The sequence below is a fragment of the Lathyrus oleraceus genome, chromosome 7 (genome assembly GCF_024323335.1).
Source record: "Lathyrus oleraceus cultivar Zhongwan6 chromosome 7, CAAS_Psat_ZW6_1.0, whole genome shotgun sequence".
Lineage (NCBI taxonomy): Eukaryota > Viridiplantae > Streptophyta > Magnoliopsida > Fabales > Fabaceae > Lathyrus > Lathyrus oleraceus.
The window spans coordinates 475,408,586-475,419,611 of NC_066585.1; the positions used below are offsets into that span (position 1 = coordinate 475,408,586).

Here is an 11,026-nt window from a genome sequence, read left to right on the forward strand (position 1 = left end):
CTTTCTTCTATTCTTTCTGAGCGTGGATCCCGTCGAGTACGACGGATGCGTAGGGGTGCTAATACCTTCCCTTCGCATAACCGACTCCCGATCCCATCTCTCTCTGGTCGCGAGACCATTTCCTTTCCAGGTTTACTTCGAGCGTTTCCTTTCCCTCTTTGCGATAAATAACGCACGGTGGCGGCTCTGTTTGTTTTGTTTTTGCCCGTCGGTTGTTTTTCGCGGATGCGACAGAACCCATAGATATGGAACTTGTGACATCTCTTGACGAAGTTGTAATAATCAACCTCAATGGTTGTCTAGTAATAGCCAGCTCGAAGAATCATTTTAGCCATAGCAAGTCCTTTAGCATGGATTCCTTCACAACCTTCATGGATGAACCTTATGATCATGTTTTCTTTGTGTCTATCCATGCATCTAAGAGAGATAGAGTCATAATTCCTTTTGTACAACACATTCCCATTCAAGAAGGACTTGGTAGAGAGCTGTCTCAGAGCCGTCTTATCAATGATGGACACATTCTCGAGTTACTCTTATTTATCTAGATACCTTTTAATGTCATAGAACCAAGGTTGATCTTCAGAATCTGTCTTAGTTTCTAGACAATATGCAGGCTCATCTAGGTGTTCAATTTGAATAGAAGGTGTTTTGTTTTTCCCCTTAACCTTGAACATGGATGCCAAGGTAGCCAAAGCATTGTCTAGCCAATTTTCTTCCATAGGGATATGATGAAAAGTGATTTCATCAAAGTAGGGAATTAATTTCATGATATGCTTCTTGTATGGAATTAGCTTGTTATCCCGAGTTTCCCAATCTCCCTTTATCCGACTGATTACTAGAACTGAATCTCCATAAACTTTGAGGATTTTAATTTTCAGATTAATGGTTGATTCAATGCCAAAGATACATGCTTCATATTCTGCCATATTGTTGGTGCAATCAAAACATAATCTTGTAGTGAATGAAAGGTGAAATCTAGTTGGAGAAGTGATAATTGCCCCAATCCCATGACCTTGAGTGTTTGAAGCACCGTCGAACTTGAGTGTCCATTGCGATCCTGGTTCAGGTCCTTCGTCGGGGCCTAAAATCTCATAATCTTTGAGAAAAAAGATGTCTTCTACTGGAAAGTCAAGCCTCATTGGTTGATAACCCTCCATAGATTGATGAGCAAGATAGTCATACAGAACACTCTATTTGATAGCTTTTTAGGTAACATATTGGATGTCATACTCTGTTAGTAGCATTTGCCACCGAGAAATTCTTCCAGTGACAACAGGCTTCTCAAATATATACTTTATTGGATCCATTTTGGATATCAACAAAGCAGTATGGCAAACCATATATTGTCTTAGGCGTCAATCAGCCACACTAGAGCACAGTAAGTCTTCTCTAAGAGTGAGTATTTGGTCTCACACTCAGTGAACTTCTTGCTCAAATAGTAAATGACATGTTCTTTTCTTCCTTTGTCATCATGTTGACCAAGTACATATCCCATAGATTCATCCAATATAGTAGGATACATGATCAAATTCCTACCAGGAATAAGTGGTATTAAGACCGGTTGTTCTTACAAGTATTTCTTTATTTTGTCAAATTCCCTTTGGCAATCATCATTCCACATGATCGTTTGATTCTTTCTCAATAACTTAAAAATTGGTTCACAGGTAGCCGTCAAATGGGAAATGAACCTTGAGATGTAGTTGAGTCCATATAGGAAGCCTCAGAATTCCTTTTCTGTTTTGGGAGGTGGTATGTCTTGAGTTTCTCGAACCTTATCCTAATCAACTTCAATGCCTTTCTGACTAACAATGAAACCCAAGAGTTTACTAGATCGGACCCCAAATGTGCATTTTGCAGGATTCAACCGCAACTTGAACTTTTGGAGTATGGAAAATAGTTTTCTCAGATGATCTAAGAGCTCGTCTTTAGTCTTGGATTTAGCAATCATATCGTCCACGTAAACCTCAACCTCTTTATGGATCATATCATGAAAGAGAGTTACCATGGCACGCTGATATGTTACCCTTGCATTCTTCAAACCAAAAGGTATGACTTTGTAGCAGTAAGTTCCCTAAGGTGTGATAAAACTTGTCTTTTTAATATCTTCTGGAGACATCTTTATTTTATTATACCCGAAAAATCCATCCATGAACGAGAAAATGGAATATTGAGCAGTGTTGTCGACCAAGACATCAATATGAGGCAAAGGAAAGTCATCCTCTGGACTCACTTTATTGATATCTCTATAGTCTAAGCACATCCTAAACTTCCATTTTTCTTTGGAACTAGGACGATGTTGACAACCCATTAAGGATATTCAGAAATAGCTAAGAAGCTAGCATCAAATTGTTTCTTCATTTCTTCTCTTATTGTTAATGCCATGTCAAATCTAGTCCTTCTGATCTTTTACTTAACCAGAGGATATTCAAGTTTGAGTGGAAAAATATGCTCGACAATGTTGGTGTCTAAACCGGGCATATCCTGATATGACCAGGTAAAAATGTCCACATACTCTTGGAGCAACTTAACCAACTCAGTATGCACATACTCTTCAATGGATGCCCCTATTTTCACTTCTTTTCTGACTTCCTCAGAACCCAGATTGATGACTTCTAGTGGCTTTTGATGCTTAAGGAGCTTTGCTAGTTCATCCAGTAACTCAAATTTTTCCTCATCGTCGTCTTCGGCTTGGTTAATTGGAAATCCAGAGTAATAAGGGATATTTTCCATGTTATTACCAATGGATTTATTTTCTCTACATATTTATGATCTTCTTTTAGAATGAGCTTTTTTGAAGAATGTAAAAGAAAATAAACTTTTGCTATTTACTTTTGTGAAAAGTAAAATAACATAAGGAAAAGGTACACGATTTTGAATGCAATTTTTTTATTTGATAAAATTATACTTTTAAAATAACGAGGCCCTTACAAAACATCCTCTTGTCTCTAAAGAGGACAAGGGATTGAAAAAAATGAATTACATTGTAATAGAAAAGACCGTAGGGACTTCGGAGGTCGTCCAATTGTTTAGCATGAAGCCTGGTGAGCATTTACGTATGAAGCTGGAGACTTCTCTTCTATTTGAACCTACACTAACTTCCATGGTGTCATCATTTTGATACCTAACATTGTGAACTTGATAGGGAAGGACCTCTTCTGATTTCCTTAATTTGACCGACACAACGATGGACGATAACTGATACCAAAACGATCATCCTTCTCTGCAATATCTACTATTTGACCATAAATCGGAGGAGTACCCTTCTCAAGGGTTTCCCTGGTGCTCTTCACAGATGATAAAACCACTTATGCTACCTTGTCTTGAACGGATATAGCATAACTGATGTCCTCGAATTCCAAACATTGGAAAGGAACCTCATTTATGCCTTCTTCGGTTTCAATATACCAAAAAAATGATGGTTTAGTGATAGTCAAATCCTCTTTGCCACAAACAATGACCAATTTGTCCTTAAACATGAATTTAAGCTTTTGATGCCGTGTAGAGGTCACTTCCCAGCAGCATGTATATATGGTCTGCTTGGCTTGCAATTGTAAGCTAGATTAATGTCCATCACTTGAAAAGTGATTATGAACAAATGTGGTCCACTCTGATAGGTAGATCGACTTCCCCAATTACTTGCCTCTGAGAGTCGTCAAAAGCCCTTACAACCAAGGCACTAGCTCTCATCTCCTCCCCTTCTAGTAGTAACTGATTTAATGTGTTCTTAGACAACACATTAAGGGATGAACCAATATCCACCAGGACTCGAGATAGGAGTGTATCCATACATGTGACAGAAATGTGTAAGGCTTTATTGTGAGCAGTTTCTTCAGAAGGAAACTTAGCATCATTGAGTCCTAAATACCGACTGACTATGATGTTGGTGACAACCTCGTCAAATTGATTAACGGGGATATCATACATTGTGCGTTCCGTATTCAGGACTTTCATTAAGGCAGTTCTGTGAGCTTCAGAACTTAACAACAAATATAAGATGGAAATATTAGATGGTGTTTTCCCTAGATGATCCATTATCTTAAAGTCACTCTTCTTGATCAACTTGAGGAACTATTAACCTTCTTCTGAAGAGACATTTTTCTTATGGCCTTCAGACTGAAATGTGAATCCATAATTTCTTTACCTTTTGCACTTTTGTTGATTTGCTTGTAACGTCTCTCCCCGCAAGTGGGGCAGTAGTTGCAATGGTGGTGGCAAAGATAAATGTTGATGGAATAGATGTTGATACTTCCTTCTGCTGAGAAGGAGTTGTTAGCACAATCTTCTCTTTAGGAGTGGTAACTATTGGCGATGATATCTTGGTGTGAAATTAGGAGCAATAACATGACCATTACAAGGCATGCCCCTTGTTCTAGCTATATTGACTATTTCTACTTCAGATAATTGTATTGCTTTACCACCCACATATTTAGTGGTGTCGTACCTCCAAGGCACAACCTTGGTACTCTGATACGGAAACGGCCCATAAATGCATATGTTAATTGATTGGATCTTCTTCACGGGAAATTCAATTTGCTTCTTCTTGTAGATGATGGTAATAGGTTCAATGACATTTACCTCTTATACAATCTTTGACTTGGTGAATTGGATCAGCTCTTGATTCATTAACTCTTGCACATAACTTTTCAATTCAGTATAACCATCAGGCTCTGCTTCATAAACCGTACAATCATTATGGAGATCTTCTAAGAAACCATGTTCTTGCAACTGATTCATAACAATTGTCATTGGTGTTTTGACCTCGTTGACCTATTTAACCAACTATATGCATTCCTCCTTAATAATGACATTAATTATCGACCCGTTGTAGACAAGCAAATGATTAATCTTCATGTTAGGTTGTTCTTCAGAGAAAGATAAAATCTTATGGTCAATAAGCTCTTGCATGTTGGCTTTGAAAAGCCCACAATCCTCAATGGAATGTCCTATGTATCCAGCATGAAATGAACATGAGGCATTAGGATTATGCTTGGAAATATAAGGGAAAGTGACAGGTGGAATCTCTTTTGGAACAATTTCACCCACATGGATGAGGTATGGTAGCAACTAGGTGTATGGTACCATAATCTTCTCATATTCTGGACATCTTCCATTTTGGTTATAATTCCCATGTCTAACCTGCCCTTGGATTTGATTTCTGTTGTTATGAGGTGGTTGCTGATTTTGAGGAACAATGAGCCCAAGGAGGCTGTTGATATTTAGGTGGTGCTTGATACTAAAACACTGACTGTTGGTACTGAGTCGCGACGACATATATATACAGGTAGTATGGCATGAGAGAAATGGATCTTGAAATTGGGGATGAACATTTTCCATAACAGCGTTGGTTTCCCCCTCCTTCTTTTTGGTGAAGCTGCTATGAGGTTTTTTAGCCATTGCCTGTTGATTAGCAACACCAGAAATCTTTCTAACCCATTTTCAATATGTTTGCTTATTATTACAACATCATAGAAATTTTAGGATAGCTACCGACCATTTTCTCAAAGCATATTCCCTGAAGTGTACCCATGAAAATATCAATCAGTTCAGTGTCTGACAATGGAGGTCGGACACGTGCAGCCATTTCTTTCCATCTTTGAGCATACTCTTTAAGAGTTATGTTGGTTCTCTAAGCCTGATTCTACAACAATAGTCTTGTAGGATCCATGTTCTATTTCAAGAATTCTTCAAAAGTATCCTTCCAGAATTGGATCTTACTACGCTTGAGACCCATATACCAGTCAAGAGAAGCCCCAGATAAGCTATTTGGAAAGAAATGGATTAGTAATGCATCATTATTAATATAAAAATCCATCTTCTTGTAATACCCCAATTTTGACCCTAAGATCCCTCATGCTATCTCATCATATGCATTAGCATTGGGATCACACCTTGGCATCCTCCTTACCCCTCATTCATTGGGTTTGCATTGGGAGAGATCACCAAGCACATTTTATTGTATCATACTTCATTTTTTTATTATTTACTAACCAAAATACCAAAAATATGTCAATGTATAGTTTGTTTCTTTTGTAGGTAGTGTACATGCTCACCTATGCTCTATCAAGCTCATATCTAGGGTTTGAGACCCTCAATGCAAGAAGCTCAATCAAGAAATGGTTTACTATGTCTCTAAGAATCATATATGAATCCCCATGATCTTAACATGTTATTTTGATCAAGAAATCATCAAGAGTTTGGAGTTTGTTTGCTTTGGAAACCCTAATTCATCTGGGTGTATTGTATGACTTCTTCAACAAGTTTCTTCAACAATTGATCAAATATTTCAAGGGATACTTCACATTACATCATCTTATGAATATATGATCCTCCATGAGTCCTAAAAGTCAAGATAATGTCAAGCTAGCAAGTTGGTTCATGGTGGTTGACCAGAGGAAGTCAACTGGTCAAAACTGGGGTTCCCTAGACCCTATCTCCTACAAGTTTTGTCATATGAAAATGATTCCAAGATAAAAGTTACTATAAATGACATTCCAAAAAAATTTCATGTTTAAGTAAAGATCTATTTTTGCTTGGAAAGTCATTTTTTATGGTGAAAGATTATAGGTCATTTTGTCTGAACCCTAGTTTGAAGGTCAACTTCCCAAGACCATAAATTGCTCAATTTTTATGATATGAAATCTATTCAAATTTAATTATAAAATTAAAGGTGTCTACTTAAACCTTTATGTCTGGAGGAAGTGCAAATTCAACTTTCAAATGCATGTGCCAAGTGAAAACATTATAGGTCATTTTGGGCCAATACCATTGAACAAGTGATTTTCCTCAACTTCTAAAATGCATAACTCCTTCATTACAAATCCAAATGAGGTCAAATTTATGACCAAATTGAATAGGCTTGAAATATATACAACTTTGATGAAGGAATGTTTCTCATTTGAAGCCCATAGAAAAAGTTATTCAATGTGGAAGAAGTGAACATTTGACTTGGGACTTAGAAAATTTTCAAATATGTTTGATTTCCCAAACTTACACCTCAAACTTCATCATGATCCAAGCTTAAAATGAAAAAGTGTCCAACATGAAAGTTGTTCCCCTTGATCTAACCTTTCCAAAACATCTAAGATCATCTCATTTGGATCAAAATTGAAGGACTTGCATATGGGTGTAAGTTAAGGTATCATTTGGATAATTTCAAGTTCCACTTTCCATATACTTTTGCATGAGCTTCTAACATGATTTCAGCATATTGAACATTGGACTTTGGATCAAATGACATCATTCCATGGGCCTAATACACGCCCAGGCATCCATGCAAGGAAGAATTTGAAAATTTCCCAAATTTGGAAGTGTGCAAATATCATTCATATTAGCTATAAATAGGACCATTGGTGATCAAAATTGGGATCCCTCTTGCCCAAGATTTGACCCTCTCCTCCCCCAAACCCCATTGAAAGGATAAAATTGAAGGTTTCTTGAGAAAACGAGTTTCAATTCTCCTTCTATTTTAGGATTGAAACTCCAAGAGTCCGAGCCTTTTAACCATTCAAAACATCTTCTGTAAGCTTCTAGAGTCAAGCCAAGCCAAATTGGAAGCCAAATCAAGCAATTCTAAAGCTCCTCGGAGGTGAGATTTCAGCAACTTCTTCTCTTCGATTCTGTCTCAATTCTCCAATATTCTTGTTGAGTTTTGGTTTGTTGAAGTCCTACCAATGTAGGCAACAAGATTGAGTTTCTTTGAGTTCAAATCGAAGCAACTCAGTTCATGATCCTCAAAATTTAACTCCCTATATCTTTTCATATACTTGGAATTGGACAAAATTGAGGTCAGATTCGAGTTCCTGAGCATTTTTTTCTTTAAATCCATGTCTTGCTTTTTCATTTTGGTGATGGTTGAAGGTGGACCAGTCCGGTGAGGTCCACCAGAGAAGAAGACCAGAGCTCTGGCTTCGGCGATGTGTTGGCAAGCATCTCAACCATAGGATCCTTTTAAATTTTTATAATCTCGTACGTTGGTTCTGATTATCACACGTGTGTTTCGAATGACTAGGGAACATGTGGAAAGCGCGTTAATCACCACCTGATCTTCCATCTCAATTAATGAGGGAGATCAAATGATCCACATTTTTTTGAATTTCCGAATATTCCATTTAATTGCTTATTTTTCATTAATTCATATTAATTTCATTATTGATCCAAAAAAATATGGGACTTTCACCAAAAAAATTCAAATATTTTTCATGATTTAATTATTTTTGTGCATATTTTTAATTATTTAAAAATACTTCTGACTTTTCAAAAATAATGAAATTTTTTCTCCAAGGTCCTTTGACCTTATTTGACCTATGATAAATCTCTTGGCCATTTATTTGGTGTTTTGAAGAGATTTTAGGTTTTTGATCAAACATAATTGAATTTTAATACATTTTAATTTAATTTTTAATTGTTTAATTGTGTAGAATTTATGTTGAGCTATTTTTATTGACTTGTGAAGTTTGACTATGTGTTTGGGCCTTGGTCAAGGTTGATTTGACTTTTGTTGGATTAAAATCATTGGATTTAAGGGATTGATGAAATGTACATTTCACCTTCCAAAATGAATGAATGATTTTAATTTGATAAAATTCCTTCTATGACCAATTTGTGTTTATCTCATTTCCCCTCCCTCTTCATCTTCAATCCCATTCTATCCCATCCCTTTCATTGGTCAATGACATCTCAATATCCTAAGGCTAATTGGTTCATCAATAACTTCATGTTAGATGAACCAATACAAGTATAGATGAGATTATGTCCATCCTTTGATCATTTTCTTTTTGTGTGTGGTATGTTTTAGGAGTATGATTCATCATACCATGTATCTAACATGCATTAACACCAAAATTTATATTGCCCAACCTCAGATAGTTGTGACTTCTACATAAGTCCAATTACGATTGCTTAACATAGCGCTAGATTTTGACCCAAAAGCATAGAATTCTAGTAATTGAGATTGTAAGTCTCCCCCTTTCATGGTATTATGTGGAAACTTGGCCTTTTTTTCCTTCCTTTGGAAGATGTCTTGGTTCAAGGATCCATGCTTGTGAATAGAGGGGTGAGTATTCTCCAAAGAATGACTTAAACAATTGAAAAGAAAAACTCCACTAACATCTAATCAACTAACCTTTTACTAACTTTTGTTATTATTGCTTTTAATTTCAAGTCATTTACTTTATGCCATTTAAATTCAAGCCATTTATCATTTGTCATTGTACATATCATTTGACTTGTTTATGTTTATGCCATTTTCCCTTTGCTCATTTGAGCCATATATTGTGATTGCATATACTTGTTTGTGTACCTTGTTTGTGTTTGTGGTCTTAGGACCTTAAAATACTTAATAAACAACAAAAACCCCTAAAAATGTTTGTGTGGACTCTTGGATTTGATCTAAGCTTTGGACTTAGAATTAGGCTACATTCCCTATGCAAAAGGACTTAGCCAATGTCAGCACTTCCAAAACCAACTTTTTGTGAGTTGAGCTCTCATCTGATGCAAGTATTAAGATCTTCATGAATTCATCTGCTACACGATCTTGATGTAAAGTGTTACTTTGAACCTGTATCTAATGCCTTATTCTGAGCCATTCAAGGAGTATGTCATCTGATACATGGGGAAGACTATGAAGTTGATAACTTGGATGTGACTATCTTTATTTGATGCCTTGATCTTTATTGTGCTACTTGCTTATTGATATTGCTTGATTTAAAGTCCAAAGGAAAAGTGAGTTTCTATATGACATTCTTGTCTGTTGGATTTCATCCCATTGGTCAGATCTTTTCAACTCTTAACTTTTAAATTTTTGCTTAGGATTAGTCTCTTCATCTCCTCCCACTTTCTTAAATTTCAAATCTCTCCCTCTTTTCAAAAACCTTCTTTGCTTGTGATTTCTAAACTTAGACTTTATTGCAAATTAGAAACTTTGGCCTTATGCCATTGCTTTTTTGAACTCTTTTCTTAAATCAAACTTGTAAATGAACATAACCATATTAACTTAAAATTTCAAAAGACAAAAAGAACTAACACTCATTCAAACCCTTTTAGGCCTTTTGTGCCTCTTTGAAATCCAATTTTTTGTTAAAAGCAATCAACTCAATTTGAAATTGATACCACGAACTACGAGGTTTTGATCCCTCATTTTATGTTAGTTCGTAGGCACAAGTCTGAAGGTATTGTCAAACACAAAAATATAATTAATGAATTCTTTTCTCATCCCCACACTCTATTTATTGCAAACATCTTTTATCTAAAAACACATTCACACATAAAAAAGTCTCCCTAGGAGTACCTAGGACACTTTGGGTGCTAACACCTTCCCTTTGTGTAACCAACCCCCTTACCTATAATCTCTGGCATTTTATTAGTTTTGATTTAAAAACTTCTTATCTTCGGGTTTTGTTCGTACTTTTCCCTTTTCCTTTGGAAACAATAAAAGTGCGGTGGCGACTCTGGTTTTATTAATGTTAAGTTTATCCATATCTTAATGGTCATGAATTTACCGCTACAGAAATTAAGTGGCGACTCTGCTAGGGAGTAGTCCTCAGTGGGTTTAGCCTACTTTTTATGTGTATATAATTGTATAATTGATGTTTGTATATTTGTTTTGTGTGATATAATCTGCTTGTTGTGCTTGGTGATCTTTGAGTGGTGAGATAAGTTCTAACCCGAACTTGAGTGCAATTAAGATAGGAGGATGGTATAGTCATGTTCGACTTATGTGGAGTAGTCCTTAACAAGTTGGCTTGAGACCCATCTCCTCAGTGGAGACACTTTTGGAGTTATTGATGTCACACAAGTTATTTGTGGTGAGGCATTACTTTCTCTGATTTGGGTCTGAGAAGCTGAGGACCGTAGAACATTTAAACCAACTTGGCCTATTTAGGACGTAGTGCAGAGACTGTTCAGGTGTAGACTTGATAACAGTTGTTACGCGATACTACACTCAGACGAGTTTCTCTTGAGAATATTATGGGTTGATGAGTCAGTCATCCTAACCTATAATATCTTATAGATAGAATTAAGACTCTGG

At 36.3% G+C, this 11,026-nt stretch overlaps 1 protein-coding gene across 1 annotated transcript; it reads right to left on the minus strand.

The window, feature by feature from the left end:
- Window positions 1–533: 533 nt before the first annotated feature.
- LOC127104424 (uncharacterized) lies at window positions 534–1,157 on the minus strand. Its single transcript, XM_051041607.1, has one exon. The coding sequence runs from the start codon at window positions 1,155–1,157 to the stop codon at window positions 534–536; it is 624 nt and encodes a 207-aa protein (XP_050897564.1).
- Window positions 1,158–11,026: the final 9,869 nt, after the last annotated feature.